Source organism: Tachysurus vachellii, chromosome 14, assembly GCF_030014155.1.
Source record: "Tachysurus vachellii isolate PV-2020 chromosome 14, HZAU_Pvac_v1, whole genome shotgun sequence".
NCBI lineage: Eukaryota > Metazoa > Chordata > Actinopteri > Siluriformes > Bagridae > Tachysurus > Tachysurus vachellii.
In genome coordinates, this window is record NC_083473.1 from 10,024,753 (window position 1) to 10,046,494 (window position 21,742).

Below are 21,742 nucleotides of genomic sequence, written 5' to 3' on the forward strand. Positions count from 1 at the left end.
AGCACACACTAGTGACACTGTAAAAAAATAACTTTAGCTCTAATGTTAACCATTTAAGAGAAATTTGCTGGAGGAAAAAAAAAGTAAAAAAAAAAAAAAAAGGAATAAATAATAATAATAATAATAATAATAATAATAATAATAATAATAATAATAATAATAATAATAATAATAAATATACCAGCTCTACTGAACACTTGATTTGATTGGTATTGATTAACTTTCTATAATATCAGCTCTGATAATATTCCTGGCTATAAATCAAATCACAGGTTTATTTTTACCATTACAGCTTATTGGTACACGTATACTGTTTTACGTAACTACTTACTAGTCTAATAGACTTTTATTAACAGGTATTGGACAGTTTTCTGTGAGAAATCATTTAGCCTTTTTCTAAAGAGTCTCCAGCGTCAGTGGAGGGAAAGTTTCCAGGCACTTCATGTCAGAGGGCTTTCTCAGTAACACAACTGCCATTTTTGTCTTATTATCATCAAAAGACATGAAAATAAGAGTTACCTCTATATTGTATGGGATAACAGGAATTTATTTGTTACATAGATATTCCACATTTACTATATTAAAAGTACTTCCTCTTGTCTTTTATTCCTTACTTAATAAACGCACATGTTTACATTTACTTTCGGTCATTTAGCAGATGCTCATTCTAAAATGATGTCTATTTAACTATTCAGTACATACTGTACTATTTTAAAGGTCTTAAATATTGTAGTGGGGTCCAAACACTTTCAGTGCACTATATAGTGTTCTTTTCCACAGTGCACTGTGATAACCATCACTAAGGCCATACACCTTCAGTAAGGAAGACAGCAATTTATATAAGAAATTTCCTTCAGACATCTTCTCAATCTTTCTACTAGAATGTGAAACAGATATTGTATATATTGTATACTTCAATTGCACATTTCTCACACTTGCAAATTTGTACATACAAATTGCCTATATTTGTATTTGTATATTTCAACTGCACATTTCACACCTGTAAATGTGTACATACAATTTCGTCTATACTGTATATGTCATTCTGTTACACTGTGGAGCTTCTGTCACTAAAACAAATTCCTTGCATTTTAAAACATGCCTGGCAATAAAGCTGATTCTGATTATGATTCTGAGATAGTTTTATGAAGTTCTTTTTACTTGGAGTGTAAATATGAGGTATTGTCAGCTTGGCTACTTTATTGTGGGATGTGGTAGCTCAGTGGTTAAGGTATTGGACTACTGATAAGAAGGTCATGAGTTTGAATTCAAGGTCCATAAAGCTGCCACTGCTGGACCACTAAGTAAGGCCCTTAACCCTCAATTGCTCAATAAAATAAAAATATAAGCCACTGTGGATAAGGGTGACTGCTAAATTCCAGAAATGAAAATGAATATTGGCCTTAGGTTAAATAATGATATGAATAGTTATTATTAAGTATATAAATAGTTAGCTAGCATTGAGCATATTTATGTTAAATAATGTGACAATTATTGTAGAGTGACGAGAAAAGACATGAAATGTACAATACGTATGTTACATCCATCACATCATACTTCTGTTGTAGTATTCGATGTAGTAATTTTACAAATAAAAGAATAATAGGACCATTCTGAACCCTTTCTATATTTTGCTGTATGCTCAGACAAACTGTATACACCCACCACACATACACACACACATACACAAGATAATGCCTCATGCTTTTTCCCCTTGTCTTGATTCATAAGCTTTACTTTACAATCCATGACATGTTTAAAAAACAACTGATTCAACAAATGTGACAAATCTAGATTGCACTTCAAACTCATAAAACGAACTAATGCTGGTTCAGCAATCTTCACAGGAGCAAATAGGAAAAAGAAAGCGATTCAAAACACTTACGTACTTTGGCGGTGTTTTAAAAACCGTTCCATAATACATACTAGCAGTCAGTGATAAAATAAAAGGTTTGCACAATGAAATGCTCAATGAATTAATCATAATTATTATATTGAAAACAAATCAAATAGTTTGGTAACACATTTTAAACAACTGACATCCCCAAAAGTTTGATACCTCTGTAATTAATACTTTGTATTATTAATACTATTAATTGGCTATAATTTTAACTTATTACTATTTACTAACTGATATTCAACATTCTCAGTGTTCTCACAAATTTCAGCTCCAAAATGACTCTTAAAAACGTAATTAATGTGAGAGAGAGAGAGAGAGAGAGAGAGAGAGAGAGAGAGAGAGAGAGAGAGAGAGAGAGAGAGAGAGAGAGAGAGAGAGAGATTATTAAGTACAATAACACAAGGCATTTGCTTTGTTCACATATATAGATGCTCTATTTTTTTAGTTATTTAATTTTAATAATATCATAAATAATCATATTTTGTAGGATGCTTATGGGGGAGCTTAGACCTCCATGCAGAACAATTCTATCTCCTCTATATACTTGGACTCAGATGTGCATGTTGAAGTCCCTCTTCATTTCTGGGAAAGATTTTCAGCATGGGTTAAATTCAGAGATGTAACATTGAAAAACACGGCTTAATGATCCTGCAACCGTCTTTGATAATCTGGGTGATTTATTTGAGCACAAATGCCCCCTCACCACACCCAAACATCTTTTAAAAGAGTGTCAATATTTCTGGAGTTTTTTCGTCTTATTCATTTTTTAAGGATCTTCATCATACAAAAGAATTCTTGAAGCTTGTCAGCACACATACAATGTAAAATTAGAAATTGAATAAAGCCATTCAGATGTAAGTATGCTTTAGATCTACTTATATCTGAAATGTATGTTTTTTTAATGATCACTTCTTGGAATATGTAGTTCTGGTGCAATGTAGATTGTAGATAAAGAGATGATATAATAATCTGTGTTTGTTTGTGTACGTGTTTGGTTGGGTGGGTTTGTGAAGATGCGTGTGAGTGTGTGTGACAGGTGGATCTTCAGCAGGAGGGGTAAGCCTGGGTCACCCCCATCTGGGGACCACAAACTCAAAGTTGCTCATACACACACACAAACACAAACACACACACACTCACATGGACAGGAGCACTGTGAGAGCAGCTGCCCTGGTCCACCCCCACAATCCACAGACAGAGAGAAAGAGAATAAAGAGATGAAAATGAGAGATAGGGAGTAAGAGACCCATAAGGCGAGGGAGTGAGAGGAAGCAGGAAAGAACGAGTGAAAGAGGGAATGAAATTGTGTGTGTGTGTGTGTGTGTGTGTGTGTGTGTGTGTGTGTGTGTGTGTGTGTGTGTAATTAATGTTTCAGGGTGATGGTCAAATTGAGTTGTGTGAAGAGAGCAGGCCGCAGGGCTTTCACAATTATACAGCCAAAGCACTGAACATGACAAATGACCGTCATTCATATGGAGCACAGAGAACACACACACACGCGTGCACACACACACATGCACACACACATACACACACACACACACAAATACACATGTCTCAAAGGTAATAGACAAAGCACACAGCATCAGGGAAATATTGCACTAAAATAAGTGGAAAATTTGACAAGAAAGTCTTGGTGTGTGTGAATGTTTCAGGTATAAGAATCCACTGTCATTTTCACCAATCCAATAATCCTTCCTTTCTTCACTTATTCTTGTTTTTTTCCACCAGCAATTTTTTTCCATCCATTTCTTTGTTGTTTGGGTCCTTTCTTTGTCTTATCTGCATGTCTTCCTTGTCTATCTCACTCCATCAGACTTCTTTACTCTCTCCATGATGAGTCCTATGGGAAGTGCTCTGCTAATAGGGAATCAATGGAGAACCTGCTCACCTTACACACCACAGACTAATCCTATTAAACACACACACACACACACGCACACACACACACAGGCACGCACGCACGCACACACACACACACACACACACACACCCTGCAGCCTGTCCTCTTATCCGGTTTGACTAATAAATGTAAATATTCTGATGAGTGTGTGTATGTGTGTGGTGTTTGTGTGTGTTCTAGCCTGAGGCAAGACAGGTGGAGTTTGGTTGCTTGGGTTGTTAGGATGCGCAGACAGCCCCAGGTCTGGGGCCCAGCAGGCCGGATGAAACAGGGTCTTACACTGAGTGAGTGGATGCCAGGGCCAGACACAGTGAGTCTGGTGCCAGCTGGTGCCATCTCCCCCCTCCGCTGACCCCCACCCCGCTGTCAGCCTACAGGAGGGGTGAGGAGGTTAACAGCTAACGGAGACACAAACTGGATAATCGCCTTTTATTAAGTGACCTATGGTCCACGGAGAGAGGGAGAGACACACAAGTGAGTGAATGAGCGACACACACTGTATCATCACACACACACAGGGGTAACAGGGCTAATTAGAGCTCAGTGAAACCCTCCTTCTAATAGTAGTGAAAGTTGAAATATACATACTATCAGCTAGTTGCTATCTAGTTCTCACACAAAACCATATAAATATATACACACATCCTTCTTATCCTCCTGGTCTTCATTTTCTTGTGAGTTCTCCTCTGTAGGATTTTAGTCATTTGCATTCATTCTCTTACATCCGTTTTGTCCATTCATGGCTCGGCAGTTTCTGACCAGCCCTCTTTGTTCACAAGCATGTGAACCAGCCATGCATTCAACCATCAAACAACAGATCCTCTCTCTACCTCTCTCTCTATCTCCCCCCTCCCTCTCTCTCCCTCTTTCTCAGTTCTCAATTCAATCAATCCACTGCCCTCAAGGTGTTTGGAAAAATAGTGCAAAGCCAATTACGTTCTTAAATTGCAAAAATCAGGTTCTATGGTAAATTCTTTTTTTTCTCAAAGGACTCATATCACCTCTTACTGCTCAATTTCTTCATTGTTCAAAGACTTTCCTATACAATGTTTTTAAGAAACACAAAGAAAATTATGTGTGTTCTCTGCTGTGTGAAGTCGACATGCTGTACACATAATTACTATCTTATATAATAATCTTACTCTACTATTATTTTTCTCTACCTTCTATGGATAGCATTTGTGCTTTTACAGTACATCTACTTAGTACCTTAATATGTGTGTGTGTGTGTGTGTGTGTGTGTGTGTGTGTGTGTGTGTGTGTGTGTGTAGATACTAATATGTAATGTAAAAGCTTCTGTTAATCTTCAGACCAAAGTTGCCTAGATATTGGAGCTAGATGGGCTGTTTTGATTATTTCAGAAATCTCCTGGGATTTTCATTCACAACAGTCACTGAGAGAGCGACAGTTCTGTGAGTGTAAATGCCTTATTGATGAGAGAGGTTTGAGTAAAATCACATAATTTACAACCACGGTGAGCAGAACAGAAGCTTAGAATGCACAAAACATTGAGCCACCACGTGGATGAGCTGCCACGGCAGAAGACCACACTCATTTGTACTCATGATAGTCTCAGATTTCTGTTCTTGGGTGACAGGAAAGGAACATGATGTGGTCTTCTGCTGTCATAGCCCATGCACCATAGGCTTTGATGTGTTGTGTGTTGTGAGATGCTTTTCTGCTCAACAAGATTTTAAAGAGTGCTTATGTTAGATACTATAGGCTTCTTGTCATCTGAAACCTCTCCGGTCATTCTCATCAGATCTCATCTACAAGATGTTTTGGCCTGCAGACCTACAACACAGAGAGCATGGTTTTGTTTTTTGCACCTTTTCTTGTAAACTCTAAAGATTGTTGTCTATGGAAAATTCCAGTGCACCTGAAAAATCAGTAGAAATTGCATGATGCAGGTATGTCAACATAAACCAGAATCTCAAAGGAATGTTTCCAACATCTTATAGAATCCATGCTTCAAAGAACTGAGGCTGTTTTGAGAGCAAGTAATGGCTCTAACCAGGATTACTATAATGTTCCTAATAAAGTGCAGATAGATCCTTTTTATAATATTACCATTGCTTCTTAGAGCTATTAACAGCTTTGTCTGATACTATTAAAAAATATGGCAGATCAGAACAAGATAGCTTTAATCCTGATGGCATTCACTTGGCTTTTTGGTGTCACTTAACAAAACTTGAACTGATGTAAAAGACCATCTCATAAAATGGTGGTCAGGATTCCCCCAAAGACAAAATAGCAATTGGATGTTAGTAAACAAGGAAAAAACAGAACAATGAAAATCCTGGTAAACCACTGGCTCTTACATTATAGGTGTGATTATAAGAATATAGGCAAATAAGTTATTGTTACAGTAAACAAATTATAAAATATACACCCCTAAGGATTTCTATACACTTGATTAGGTGTGTACACATTATACCTTATAATTTCTATCCATTCTGTTTTTAACTAGGTTTCACTGCAAGTTGGATGTAATTTATGACTGTGTATGTGACATAAAATTAATCTTCAAATGCATATATTAGGTTACATGTTGAGTTTTTAATTTGTCCAACTGAAGTATTTTGAAAAAGCATCTCACCAAAGCAGTCTTTGAAAATCCCATTTTCTGGAGTATGTGAACATGGAAAGTGGTCTAAGACATCCTGCAATTTAAAATGATTGGATCACAGGCACAATATTAACCACTGAGATAATACTGCAACAACAGTTATACAATATGTGCACATATTTAAGGCCTGTTTTATCAACAGAAATGGTGCAATGTAAAAAAATGCAATTTAAAGACATCAAGAGCAAAATGGTTTAAAGTTAAAAAGATTCAGTTTATGAGCCATATAGAAGTCATTTTCACCTGACCACTAGTGGCAGTATTGTACCAAACCCTTTCTTCTCGTAAAGCAATAGGTTTGGATTATCTATCTGTGTATCAGATTTCACTTCTCAATTAATTTGATTTTGAGACTTACTCAGCTTCATATGCTAGACATTGCAGAAAAACTCTAGACCTGCAGGTTTTATATAATGTCTGTCTGCAGGTGTAAAGATTAAACCACCGTTTTGTCCAGTATTCAGGCAGAAAACATGAATCTACACTTCCTCACCAGACTTTTGAATTATTATTTTTTTTTATTCCATGGAATCAGACCAATATTTGAATCTCAGTCTATCAGATGAAACTGTGATGCTTTTGTGAATACTGTGAGTACTGTAATTGCTTTTGGAATTTTTCACATTGTAAAGGTCTGTTTTGATTCATTTGATACTAGATCAAAATAATAAAAACAAAAGATTCTATATGAAGACAGGACAGAATCATCTGGCTGAAATTAAAAATGAAAGAGACTTTAAAAAAACAGAAAGAGAAATGCTGAGGTTTATGCATCACAAGAAAATCTGTTGCATTCAAGTTTAATCAGTTAATCAGAACTCACAGGCTTTTACAATATTCAGCAATATGATGCAGGTGCAGGGTGAACACATGCTCTGTAACTGTTGTGGCTATTGCTGCGCTCTCTCTCTCTCTCTCTCTCTCTCTCTCTCTCTCTCTCTCTCTCTCTCTCTCTCTCTCTCTCTCTCTCTCTCTCTTTCTCTTTCACTCTTTCTTTAGTAAAGGGTGCATTTAACAACCTATACTCTCCAATGCACTTAATGCACAGGTAGAGTAAATATCCGACAAACTTTATTAGAATTTATTTTAACCTTCTTTACCTGCATTTGAATGAATTCCTCAGAGAAAGCTTGTTATTAATATCAAAGAGCATCATTTCATATATAAGTTTATTATCTAAATGAGTTCCTTAGTTCACTGATCGAATCAGTTATGAAAATATTAATTTTGAAACACCCTCTTTGGCTTTTGTATATTCCCAGTTATGAGTGTAATTTCATATTTAAGCAACTGAGCAGCATGCTGTGACTATCACTGTTCACAGAGAATGTAGATTTAAGTTCATCGGATTTATCTAAGATACCAAAGAGCTTTTTTTTATACTTTATATGCTTGATTCACTTATATGCACTTGATTTTTTAAGGTACATTATTTGAGTCTAAAGGTGAAAAGAAAAAGGTGCAAAATCAGTATTCTAAACTAAAATCAGTGTAAACTCGTTTTATCATAAATTGAGGCACTTAAAATGTGTAGACATAAAAGAAAATCTTGTAAGGATTTTGTTAAAGACTGGTGTGTCACGTGATTATTGTTGACTGTTATTTCTTTCTATTAAAGACTGCAATGAAAAAAGAGTTTCCGTGTAATAGTTTGACTTTTGTTTTTTTTTATCTCTTTCTTTTACGTGTGTCTTTTCCTCAGCCTGATCTTCTCTAGGTATCATCTAGGTTTCATTAAATTCTATATCTTTATAATAAACAGGTGGTTGTTTAAATGCGCTATTACTTACCATGTTCAATTCATATTCTGCCTTCAGTGTTGTTTAGAAAGCAGTATAAGAGCCTTTATCATTTAATTCTGCATCTCCCCCGTCTCTCACTACAGCTTATATCTTTTCTTATGTGAATATAAGTGTGCTCTTTGAATTTCCAGGCAGCTCTTTAGTGGAGAAACTTGGAGAAATTGATAACACGCAGAAAAGCGCAATAAAAACAGCGCCCGCGGCTCCAACACCCGCAAACCCCCATTATGTAAATCCAGGGGGTCATTTCCGAGACAAATCGTTCACTTTTATTCCTTTATTTTTTCCCATTTTATACGGCTCCTTTTCTCCGGAGAATTAAGCATTTAATGTGTCTGCGCAATGATTGATATAATCTTGAATAATTTGCCGACATTTAAGACTCTTAGGACACCATGCACGGATTTTTCCTGATTAACTTCTCTTTACGCAAATTGTGAAAAATACTGGTAATACAAAAAAATAAGGCTTTAACGCAAAGCCGTTATTAATAGCGGTCTAGCACAGATATTAAAACAGCCATAACGGTGCAGCTTGCATGTCTGAAAATAAAGCTGTGCCCTTCGGGTGAGATGTAGCATATGAAAGCATCTCGTTTTACCTTACACTGTAAAACGAACAGTACTTACAAACAGCACACAAACACATTTGTGGACATTTTCAGAAGCCCGTGTGTGTGGAGATGGCATTTTGAGTTTCATTCATGTAGCCAGCAGACAGGCGTATTTAGAATCTAAGGAATACTGTATGAATTTAATGAATAGGATACTGAAATGTACCATATACACACTATAGTGCTATAGTAGATTAAAAAAAAAACAACATATAATTCATCAGACAAAAAAGAAGAAAAAAAAAAGAAAAACAGGAAACACCAGTTCACACAAATCTCAAAAACCCTCACGTTTCTCACTAGGAGGGAAAGGCATATGGCATAGAAATCAGCCAAGAGCGCATGTCGGGGAGTCGGGCCGAGCTGCCAGAGAGTCTGCTGGATCAACGCTCATGTGCTGCTCTCCAAAAATCATTCACGGCTCAGACTTGTTCAATACCAAGCCACAGAACTACATGTGAGAGGTCAGACACACAGTGACACTGATCCATGAAACTGAATCACGTTAAAATGTAAAATGTATATATATAGATTTTTTTTTTTATTTAGCTTATAGAATAAATACATTTTGTAATATTAGATCGGATTAAAACGGATTACTTTATTAAATTTAATATTATCAAAACCGTTTCAATTTTATTTTATTTTATTTTAAATATTTAGATTCTAGTTTCTATAAACAACGAATTGGAAAGAAGCAAATTTGTAAAATTAGTTTATAACGAATTTTTACACCTGCTCTTCCCTTCATTTAAGACGTTATGAGAACATTGTGTAGAAACTTAGGGCAACATTTTACTATAATCAATTAAAATATTATCTATTCACAATCTAAACTGCAAAAACGCATATTTGTAATATTTTCCATGCTTGCATTACCATGTAAGCTATTCAGCAAACGTCAATATGAAACTTAATACCCCAAAACTTGGTCAAATGGTATTTGAAAGTTTTCCCCTAATCATGCACAGTCAACCTGGAAGTAGTAACTAGCATATTTTTTTCTGTAATGTCATATATTTTGTTAAATATCCATCACCTATACCTTAATGTAAACCACCTTACCCATCTAAAAATCTAACTTAAACACTGATTTTTATTAACTGCCTTCAAGCATCTTAGTTTATAGGTTAGTAAAATATTCATTTCTGATTAGTATATGTACAACAAAACTGAAAAAGACCATAGACATCAGCCTCAAACCCTTCCCTGGTTCTTCAACCACTCCTTTAGTGGACTGGGTGTAGAAACTTACCCCAGAACCACAGGGCTCCATAAATAAATTTTAGAATATAAAGAACCATAAATAATGTAACGTAATTGAGTAACCAACGAGTAACCTTTTTTAGTATAGGGTTTGATCTATAGTGCTGCAATAGTATCACATCTTATGTATTTCTTGAATTAATTATTATCTTCAATCTTTTAGTGCATGATTAAATTCTGAATTGTAAAAGTGCTTCTAGGTGGCTATCACACATCCAGTTGGTCATGGTCTTGTAGGCTACCAACAGCGCTTGTTAACTGTTAATTGTTGTGCATTAAAGCTAGTTAGCCTTAAAAATGCCAACCATATCTTAATTAACAGTACTTGTGTGTTGTGTGTATATTGAAAAGTAGCTGCAGTTCCATTGATTTCAAACCATTGTTTATTGAGTGGGTGTGGCTAAGGGTCAGAAAGGGACTTTACTCTATATTCCAATTGTCCAATAACCATTTTCTATGATCCACCCACCCTGCAAGTTTTTATATGTAAAAATAGTGTAGTAGAAGTGGAGAAAGCTAAAGGGCAGCATTAATTAATTTATTAACATAATTTGTTTGATCATTCATATTTTGCTTGTAGATCTTCTAATTTTATGCAATGCTTTTGTCTCGAATTTTATCAAATACTTAATAACTAAAACAAAGCTTATTAACTCCCATTCCAAAAAAAAGTTTATTAAAGATTTTTTACTACTCTTTTATAACAATTATGTTGTCCCTTTTGGGGGGATCCTTTAATGTTTCTACATAGAACTTACATCCTAATAGTATCTAAAGTAATTAAAGGTTGATTGGCAGGTATTTCCTTAGAAAAGATTTTTGGAAGCTAATATCACATGAAAAAAAAAATCTATGAGTGTACTACATAGAAGATTTAATGCACACTGTCAAAATGAGTGTCCAGATAGTGGGTATGTCCTCCTCTTTCTCTTTTTTGGGGAAAAATGGGAATACGACAAAGCCTGCAGAAAATTATGGTCAAATATGCCTGTGGATCTTAAATTTCTTCCTCTTGTCCAAAGCTGGCCCACACAGGTAGCCTTCCCTGGAAATGATGTGCTGAATTGAAATGTTTCAAGGTGCATGCAGCATAACCGAGCTGTCAAAAGAGTCTTATTATATTCATCAAACGTTACGTGAACCGATTCTTTGATTAGATTTCTGGTTGCTACATTTAACGATGATTAACACAAGGATCAGATTTAATACTTTCTTTAGATTCTACATGATCATGATCATCGATATTTAATCAATTAGCTAAATAAATAAACTCTTAAAAAAAGGCCTTAGATTTCCTGAAAAGCATAGTCGAAAAAAGATATTTTAACTCTAAAAAATAAAAAGTAAATTCATTATATGTTTTGGTGAGAAATTTCCAATAGATGGATATGTCAGAGTGGCTCTGTGTGCAACAAATGTGCAATAAATATCCCTCAAATGTACAAAATATGCCAACAAAATATAGTACATGGTTAATTTATATAGAATATCGATAGTCGATACAGGACACTATTTGACATATTCGCGCTGAGCTCTACTGGGACAGAAAGTTAACCAATAGAGGGACGAGGGTTTGACGTCTTCGACCAATGAAAACACTACTTTGTGACTTTGGCATAATGCGAGAGGAAAATGCGACAGTTTGACAGGAATAAGCCCAGCCGAGGAGGGTTCAGTTCAGATGTGACGGAATATGTCGGAATTTCAGAAACAGAACCGAAAGAAAGCCACAAGAGAGAAGAAAATGGACAAACAGACTCTGAAATTGATCTTAGTTACGTTGCGTTTTGCGTGATTCCTCAACCCCAGTTTGGGTTGTAAACAGGGAATATGGAAAGCGCGCAAAGTCCGAGACCGGAGCAATCATCAAAACCAAGCCATGAACCCATACGTTTCGGCATTGACCGGATCCTCGCTTCCTCTGACCGACAGCATGGATCAGAGAGCATCACTGAGAGCCAAACCGCTACATTCACTGCCCTTGTCGCTCCACTCTCTGCTTTTCCTGGCACTTTAGAGGACCCGAGCGAGTTCGTGCCGAACAGGACTCTGGGACACCGCGGGGTGATCCGGGTCCCTGCGCACAGACCGCTTGGTGCTGCCATGGCGCCGCCTGTGGTGAGCGCAGCTCCGGGCTTCGGGCCGCTTTGCTTCCCCTGGGTGGATAATCACCGCAGATTCACCAAAGACAGACTGCCAGGTAAAGTCAAACTTACAGACGGGTGTATGGTGAAATTGTACCACTGTCTTTAAAGTGCAAGGGTGTATGTTGCGCTACCTCATTCACTTTTATTTATCAGACCTACCATTGACATTCCAAAATAAAATATAAATAGCTAAATAGCAAATGAATAAAAACAATTAAATATGTTAAGGACAATTAACAAAATCTGTCTCATTGAAAATAATCGTAAACAGTCTAAAACTCATGAAAAATGAGAGAATATTTAAATTTTTTTGAAATGTTACTTATTTCTGTCGGCAAGAAATAATTAGCATAATTATTTAAAAATAACATAACGATCACTATGATGACAATTATTATATATATACTACGGAAACATAACTAAAAACGCCTTTAAAATCTTTTTCAAATGTTGTAAAACTGATCTAATACTAAGTTTGTTGTTTACAGTATCCGTTCAACAGGGAGATATATTTCTTACTTTTTAATTTACAATAGCTTTTATCATTATTATTATTATTATTATTATTATTATTATTATTATCATCATAAGGTTCTATGTTTTTGCTTTCTATTAAAAAAATAATACAGATTTTCATTTCTACTTTTATTTCAGGTTTTCATTTCCACAATGCATCATAATATTAATAAGTTTTGCAAATTAGGTTGCTATGACCTAACAGGCTGGATAAACTCATCTAGAAAATAAAACTCTGTCATATACAAACTAGAATTACACATTTTCTTCCGTTCTCAGTCTGGGGAAAGGATGGAGCTGAAGGATTTGTTTCTTTGCCAAATCCTTCAGCTGTGTTTCTCTATCAGGATTAGGATTTTGGGAGCTCAGAACCCCTATTATTCAACAAATTTAATGTTTTTCTAACAATCATCAAGTACCTAGTCAGTTTAGCTAAATTGTAAATGCCTGACAGGTACTAGGTATTAATTAAGGAAACATTTTGTTGTAGGGTTCTACATAGAACCTTTGGCCTAAGCGTTCTCCTAGGAATCTGTGCATGAGGAACATGACAACGCGCATAAGACTCGCTTAATTGATTCGATTCTTCGATCAAACCGTTTAAATGAATCGAACTATGGACATTCGATTCATGCTATTTACCTCAATCGGTGAAAATGAATCGTTTAAGAGTAATTCGTTCAAGAATCGTCTTTCAAAAGTACAAAGGGCAATTAGCCTTTTGAATAGGTCGAGTTAAACAGCTTTGGTGTTATGAATACGGCGTCCTGTACATCCTGATACCTCACATGTGACTCAATTTTATATCCAGTGCAAAGACACATGAAAGATGGCTTGTGGATCAGAATAGAAGAAGAGTATAAATATGTTTGTTAAGGTTTTTACAATTGTTTCAGTGTGTAAAATTCATTACTTATGCATTACAGAACTAAAATAACCATCACATCGATCAGGTTAAAGAAAATTATTTCAACTTTTGAGAGACCAGTGTTTAAATATCTTTCTCAAAATTGCAGTGTGGACTTTTGAAATAAAGTAAAGAAACATAGTCTATAACAACTTATATAGAATAGATCTTTACTGTTATTGTTTTAAAAATAAACTGACATGAAACTTCCCCTTAAGCTGTTTGTATACAAAATATATCTTTCTGTGGATTATGATGAGCCTGGTAGGTGTTGTCAGTCTGCACTCTATGTACCTTTTACTTGAGAAGCATTTGATTTACAAAGGTTAAGAGCTCTTAATAATTCCCATAAGAGCACCAGCTCTTATGTACAAGTTTGTTTATTTATTTTATTTATTTATATATTTTTTTTGAACATTATATTCACATTACCTGGTGAATGTTACATAGTCTAGAAAAGATACTGAGACATATTGGAATGATACCTTTATTTCTAGTGTGTGTGATACTTGTGAATCTGACAGTAAAAGATAGCATCAATTTTTCACAAATTTGTCCAAACTGACTGAGGATAATATAGTGTGAATTTAAGATGGTAAAGGAGCCCTCTGTCGTTTCCAAGAATATGCCTACTTGTTATTTTGTGACCTCAAAGAAAGAAAGAAAGAAAGAAAGAAAGAAAGAAAGAAAGAAAGAAAGAAAGAAAGAAAGAAAGAATGGGTCACGCTTTAAATTACAGTCTATAACAAAACTGCAGAGAGCATCACGTGGTTTACCCTCTTGAAGGCCCATGTGGCCTGTATTATTTTCTTTTATTTACCCCTTCCCTGTCTTAAAGGTAGACATTTTACTTATCTAAGAATGTCGAATGACACGCAAAAAAAAAAAAAATTATTTGAGCAACTTAACAACACTCACAGTTCAAAAGACATTAGATTCTCTTTCAGATGTGTTTACTGTATGCTATTTAAAGAGGAAAATCACTGTGAAAATAGATTTAAGTAAAATTAAGCACAGTATATAATACATTTACACCTTGTTAAGTGGCTAAAATGTTTTCAGTTCTAATCTTGATTATCTTGTTCTATAGAGAGTTAAGACTACTGATCGTGCATGTGTATATTAGCCTGATAAAGGTAAACAATCCTAAATTCAGTTGAGTTGAAGACTACATGGTCAGTGATATTTTGCTCAGTCTGTAGTCACTCCAGAGGTCCACGTCTTGTTTCACAGGGTGCGACGGGACGCTGCTCGCGCGGCTCCTGGTCACACTTGTGCTTACTGTTGTACTCTGATCCCTCGGTTCAAAACTTATCTCGGGACTCTCTTCCCGATTTCTTCTTCCACAGTCTCGATATATCCAAATGAATATCACAAATCCGTTAAGAAACTCTACGAGTCCTCCTGTGTAGCCCAGTATTATGCAGTATCCAATACGGATGTCGGTAGACGGAGAGTTGATGTCCATCATGATGTGGTTGTACCAAGCGATAGGGATGATTGCCAGGATCCCAGAAGAAAAGATAAGGAAACCACCAATGCCAGCCTGCTTTATCCTCGGTGTGTTGGTCCAGCCGGTGGTTCCGATTGTCAGCATGGCGATACCGATTAGAGTCACGATCAGAGAAGCTACCATCATCCTGCGCGCAACCTCAATGATCTGATTATTAAAGTATTCAGCGTCCTCGTGGTTGCACAGCACGTCCCTGGATTCCTTAAAGACCCTACAGATATCCCAAATGCCCTGGTGTAAAATTAATTCTGAGGGCTGTCCAGTGAGGTTGTGGATGGTGCGCCAGTTTGGTGGCACTGTACTCGTCAGGGTCAGGATCCAGCCGCAGGGCGCGGAAACTAAACCGAATATTATAATTTCTGGGATTCGCATGGTCTTCACACTGTGTATGTATAGAGAAATATATAGTCTAACCATTCATTCGTAAAAGAGTTTTATGCACTATCATCTGACCCTGAACAGGGTTGTACTAAGAAAACTCCCACACTTTCGGAATTTATCACGTGGTCAGCCATTCAGTCTGAATCAAAAGCCCTCAGGTTTCTATAGCATTGTATTACAGTCTAAGATAAATGGATGGTGGATACAAAAACGGAGTGTTAGATGTCTTACAACGTCTAAATGACAGAACATATGAACTTGTTGGCTGAGGATTTTTCATATTCATTGATAATCCTGTGAATTTCAAGCATGAAAGTTATTGTACTGACATTTTTAATATTTAGATTTTATTTTAAATTCTTGCCACCTTCTTTTGAAGGTCACATCTTGGTTTTGTTATTGTACTGAGGGAAATGAGCTACACCTTATTCACTTCCTTAAGGACAGATTATTCTCACAAGGCTTACGCGAGGCCACTGAGCGCATCCTGAATGCCACTGAATTGCACTTCATTGTAGACTATACAGTTTTGTGATCAGGTCTGAATATGTTTATTATGTGAAGATGAACATCATCATTTGCTTTGTGGGTTTTATATGACCAGTTTAAGTTTAATTTAACTATATCTCATTTCTGAACTTTAGGGTGAATTAGGCTTATTATTCATTTGTACTATTTATCAATCACAAGCCTTGTTATGGAGATAACACCCTCTCCATGTTATGCTGATACTTTGACATTTTCCACGCGTTTATTTCGCACATGTACTTGTTAATTATTGTATCAGTGCATATTTATTTGTCGTATACTTTTACATATTTATTTTTTTAATTTATTTTTAATCCAGCTTTCTTTTTTCATCACGCTTTGCCAAGCCTGTCCACTTTCCCTTGACTTTGAGTCTTTCTTGTTCCAGCTCTATTAGCGCTGCCCATAACCCGGCGCATTGGTCACCCATACCAGAACCGCACACCTCCCAAGCGGAAGAAACCACGCACGTCATTTTCACGCGTGCAGATCTGCGAGCTCGAGAAGCGCTTTCACCGGCAGAAGTATTTAGCCAGTGCTGAGCGCGCGGCTCTCGCCAAGACACTTAAGATGACCGACGCTCAGGTCAAAACATGGTTCCAGAACCGAAGAACCAAATGGAGGTAAGTCCGATTATAGAAACCGATGTTAAACCCTTAACATAGATAAAGCTTTAACTATGAATCCCTAATAATGCACTTTTTATAAGGTCCACAATTAGTCATATGCTTAATACTTCCATAACAGCGAGTTAATAGGCCTGCATGCCTACAACAGAAAATAAATATGTATATTTTAAAGGTTATTATAAGTCATTAGTATTGGTAATAATTCACATGGTTAACCCATTCTTTTAATTAATATCATGACTTGCAATATTAATACACAATTTCATATTAACAGTCTTTTGTGCACAAGGTAAGTCATGCACTGTGAAGACACCATTTATTTTAAGTTGCCTTGAGACACTACGATCCAAATAGCTCACTTTGTCATTTATTTAAAAGTACAAATAATAAAAAGGTGAGTGTGTGCGTGTGTATTAAGGATTAGTGCATGTGTAATACATCATTAGGAATACATTTTTAAAATATTATATATTATATTATCTTTATTTAGGTTCATTATAGTAAAGTGTTAGCTTAATACACCTTAATAATACTCTAAACCCTTTCCCATTACCACCTTGATTAGAAATTCAGGCAAGGGAAAATTCACAGGACAAAGATTTTGACATGGGGTAAACCTTCCCCAGTGAAATATACCAGTATCTCAGAAAGTCTGTCTACATATATAAAATAATAACATTTACAGAAATTTACAAAAGTTTCAAATAAAATACTGTTCAAACCTGTATGATAGTTTAAACGTGTTGTATGAATTTTCAATCCTGGTTTTCATTGCAATTATTTGCATTTCTGATATTGTACTATAGTTCAGGACTTTAGAGTTACTATAACAGTGATGTCACTATATTGTAAAATCACACTCAGTCTATCATTAACCTTATTGTCCTATTATTCCATTCCTTTCATTATATTGTACATTGTATTTATTATATATATATATATATATATATATATATATATATATATATATATATATATATATATATATATATATATATATATGTGTGTGTGTGTGTGTGTGTGTGTGTGTGTGTGTGTGTGTGTGTGTGTGTGTATGTATACATGTGAAAAAATTAGGACACCCCATGAAAGCATGTGTTTGTTTTTAAATAGTTAAACATATAGGCATTTAATGTACATTTTATCAATATTGGAATATTCAAGTAATGTAACTAAACAAAAAAAAAAAAGAAAAGTCTTTTTTAAATAATCTAGAAAATGCAATTTAAAAGAAATCCAATTTCTTGTGAGGAAAAAGTAAGGACACATTTATTTGTATTTAAAATGGATATAATTACCTACAGGTGTATCACATCATGGTGAGATCCAAAGAGCTCTCTGAGGCCTTCAGACAGAAGATTGTTGATGCTTATGAGTCTAGTAAAGGATATAAAAAGATCTTAAAATAATTTGTAATTAGCCATTTCACTGTCCTGAAATCATTTAAAGTGGAGAACATTAAAAACAACTGCTAACATGGCCAGGTCAGGATGCCCAAGCAAATTCACCCCAAGAGCAGACTGCAAGATGCTTAAAGAAGTCTCCAGAAACCCTAAAATATCATCACAGAATCTACAGCAAGCTCTTGCTACAGTTGATGTCAAAATGCATCAATCTACAATCAGAAAGAGACTGAACAACTATCATGGGATGTGTGCAAGGAGGAAAAATTTGCTGTCTAAGAAAAACATGAGAACAAGACTGATGTTTGCCAAAGACCACAGAGACACAGGCCCAAACTTCTGGAATAATGTGCTTTGGACTTTGGCATAACTGAGGGTGTGTTTGGTATAAACCAGATACAGCATTTCAGAAAATAACCCCATACTAACTGTGAAACATGGCGGTGGAAGTGTTATGGTTTGAGGATGCATCAGGACCTGGTCAGAATCCACCAAATTCACTATGAATTCTATATTGTATCAGAAGGTGCTTGAGGAACATGTGAGACCATCTGTTAAAAAATTGAAGCTGAAGTGGAACTTGACCTTGAAACATGAAAAAAACATACCAGTAAATCCACCAAGGACTCAGTAAAAAGTAAAAAACAGAGAATTCTAAAATGGGCAAGTCAAAGCCCAGATCTAAATTCTATTGCGATCCTGTGGGGTGATTTGAAACTGATTGTGCATGCAAGAAACCTCTCAAAACTTACATAGATGAAAGAATTCGGCATTGAGGAGTGGGGGAAACTTTCTTCCAGTCGATGTCAAAAACTTTTAAATTTCTACCTCAAACGTCTCTTTGAGGTTATTCCAGCCAAAATGGGAAAACACTAGCTCAGGGTGTCCTAACTTTTTCCTCAGTTGGAATACACCTTTTTGATTATTTCCTTTGTTTAATAAGTAAAAAAAAGTTATTATTTGTTGTTTACATGAAATTACATGACTTTCATCTACAAGTACGAATTAAAACTTTGAAATCAACATGCTGACATTTCTTAATAAAGAACTGAATATTTAATGGGGTATATTTTTATTTTTTTATTTTTTATATTTTTATATTTTTATTTTTTTTTTCCTGTTTATTTTTCCTCTCTGTGGTATTTTAGGATTCTCTCATCTTGCTTCTTTTTTTGTTTTATTTTTTAGATGATTTTGTCTAATCTTTTCCAATTGCGTATCTTGACATTTTTGGAAGTTTTCATGTAATACCTTAAAAGACATATTTATTTAATTAGTTTCCTTTTAACTTTTGTTGGTTTTATTTTTTTACTAGAATATTAGATAACATTTAAAGATGCTCAGACATTTGTCATCATTACAAAGTTAATGAACCTGAAACTGAAATAATTGCTTTACCTTAACCCTTGTATGTTGTTCGTATTTTTGTTACTCAACCAGCGTTCGTGGGTCTGTTGGACCCGCTGCATTTTTGGGTTTTTAATTCAACACAATCAAAAATTTTATGTTAAAATACTCTACAGATGTTTACTTCATCCCAATTACAAGCAATATAAATAGAATATATGGTTAATATTTGCCCTTTACCTTTATTACATTACATTTTTAATTAAAGTGCTACTCGTTTGTTGTTGTTTTTTAATAAAATGTATTAAAAAAAAAAAAGAAAATCAAATTTAATCAAGTTATGAGTGGGAACAAATCAACAAATCTACAAGGAAGCAAAGTTTTTCAAAACTATTGATGCTTATGAATATGGGTCCCACAGACCCAAACATCATACAAGGGTTAATCAAGACTTAAATACACTTCTCTTGGGATTGACATAGTTTTCATATGTGATTGTGTTAGTTAAGTTATGCAAATATGTGAAGTAAGCATGACTTTTCAGTTAATGAGTTTAATAAACACACTTTTGATTATTTAAAATACTTAAAAATATGCAAATCATACATTCATGCGAACAAACATTATAGTAGGAACACAGTCAGTATTGCTTATGCCTGGAAAATCTTTCTGCCATTAAGATACCCATAAATGTATAAAGTGAAATTTACGTTCAACCTTTAATATGTTGCTAGGAGACAGACAGCTGAGGAAAGGGAAGCCGAGCGCCAGCAGGCTAACCGGATGCTACTCCAGCTGCAGGCTGATGCCCTGCAGAAGTCCATCAGTGAGTCAGTGCCAGTAGATCCCCTCTGCGTGCACAACTCTTCACTGTATGCCCTGCAGAACCTGCAGCCATGGGCTCAAGACAAAGCAGGCAAAATGGCCACAACTACTTCACTGGCCTAAATAAATACAAGCAAATAAGGAATGACTGTCATGGTGCAACAACTAAACATCTGGGAATGTGTTACAAGCCAAGTAAGATAAGCTTCATGAGCTTGGTATCATATTGGGTAGATAGGTAGATGCTGGAAAGAAATAATTTGATGACATGCAAATATGAGCAAAGCTGTAGACATCTCTGAGCTCTAGACATTTCTTAGGACATATTCAGATTTATACCACTTCTGCATTCTGTGAGGAGTGCACTATTGATCAATATCATACCAAATATGCATCAGGATTAAAGAATCAGAATTTCCTTTGCTCCCAGTGCTTTATATTTAATATAATGGTTCATCTACAGTCTTTGAGTTGATGTGGTTGCACAACAATCTTCAAAACTCAATACTCAGATATCTGAAAGGTGGCTTACATGTGTGAATAAAATGTATACTCATGTAGTGTATACTGAAATGTATACTAAGGTATAACCTCCCAGGTGTCAAACAAGAAATAACACTGCAGTAGGGATTGTGAATGTAAAATAACACAAGCAAGGTTTATGATTATAAGACGTTTTTACTTCTTTTACATCATGCTTTCTTTTCATGATGGACAGAAAGGACAATCTGTGGCTGCAAATCCAAACCTTATACAAAACAAACAAAAGGTAATATCTCAACACCCAGGCAAAAACACACTATTGCTGTCATCATTTTTTGCTTAATTTTTAATTCCCGTCCCAGCTGATGTTCCAGTGTTGTTGGCACAAATATAGACTGTGGAATGTCTGATTATATGTTTGACCTTTTATATAAATGAGTATAGTGTACATTTCTACTCATTGCCAGTGACTGTGTTGTTGAAAATGAAGTTTACTATTCTTCTGAATTTCCTATGATTACTTGCTTTGCGGCTAATAGTACTGAAATGAAATGTGTCTCGGGCTTCTACATAGTGTTTTAGGCCAAGCCTTTATCTTGGCCCAGTCTCATTGCCACTACAATACAGAAAGTTGCCATGTTGTAAATCCTGGTTTAAATGCCTAGTAATTAATACAAACATCGTAAGTCACAAACCCTTTGCAGAGGAACTTGTTTGAGGCTAACTGAAGTTCTGCCTTTAAAGGGAATACTCCAGTGTTTTCACTCTCTGTATAATGCATCTGTACCTTATGTGTGATTACAGCTTACAATAATTTGGACACATTTCCCTGTACTGGAAAACAACAAAAACGTTTCACTTTTCACTCTAATGAGTTTGTTGGGGAAACAGTAAACATCATATTTCTAAAAATGATTATAGACCACTTTTTAACATTCACTCAAAACTAT

The 21,742-nt window shown here is 35.4% G+C and overlaps 2 protein-coding genes across 3 annotated transcripts; one reads left to right on the forward strand and one right to left on the reverse strand.

The window, feature by feature from the left end:
* Window positions 1–11,803: 11,803 nt before the first annotated feature.
* Window positions 11,804–20,432, forward strand: LOC132857082 (T-cell leukemia homeobox protein 3-like). Of its 2 annotated transcripts, XM_060887054.1 has the most exons (4): window positions 11,804–12,313; window positions 14,285–14,296; window positions 16,503–16,728; window positions 20,219–20,432. In XM_060887054.1, exons 1-4 carry the CDS (start codon window positions 11,944–11,946, stop codon window positions 20,430–20,432), a joined length of 822 nt encoding a protein of 273 aa, XP_060743037.1. In that variant the 5' UTR covers window positions 11,804–11,943. The 2 variants fall into 2 exon arrangements, with proteins under 2 accessions (XP_060743037.1, XP_060743035.1); XM_060887052.1 differs by lacking the exon at window positions 14,285–14,296 and having other exon boundaries at window positions 16,494–16,728.
* On the reverse strand, window positions 14,852–15,571 carry LOC132857305 (claudin-23-like). Its single transcript, XM_060887278.1, has one exon. The coding sequence runs from the start codon at window positions 15,566–15,568 to the stop codon at window positions 14,852–14,854; it is 717 nt and encodes a 238-aa protein (XP_060743261.1). The 5' UTR covers window positions 15,569–15,571.
* Window positions 20,433–21,742: the final 1,310 nt, after the last annotated feature.

What these genes read in the sequence shown, in the direction of transcription:
- LOC132857082 (XM_060887054.1), top strand. Translation starts at nt 11,944, where the DNA reads ATGGAAAGCGCGCAAAGTCCGAGACCGGAGCAATCATCAAAACCAAGC. An exon ending in AACCGAAGAACCAAATGGAG is followed by an intron (nt 16,729 to 20,218) that starts GTAAGTCCGATT and finishes ATATGTTGCTAG; the next exon opens with GAGACAGACAGCTGAGGAAA.
- LOC132857305 (XM_060887278.1), bottom strand. Translation starts at nt 15,568, where the DNA reads ATGCGAATCCCAGAAATTATAATATTCGGTTTAGTTTCCGCGCCCTGC.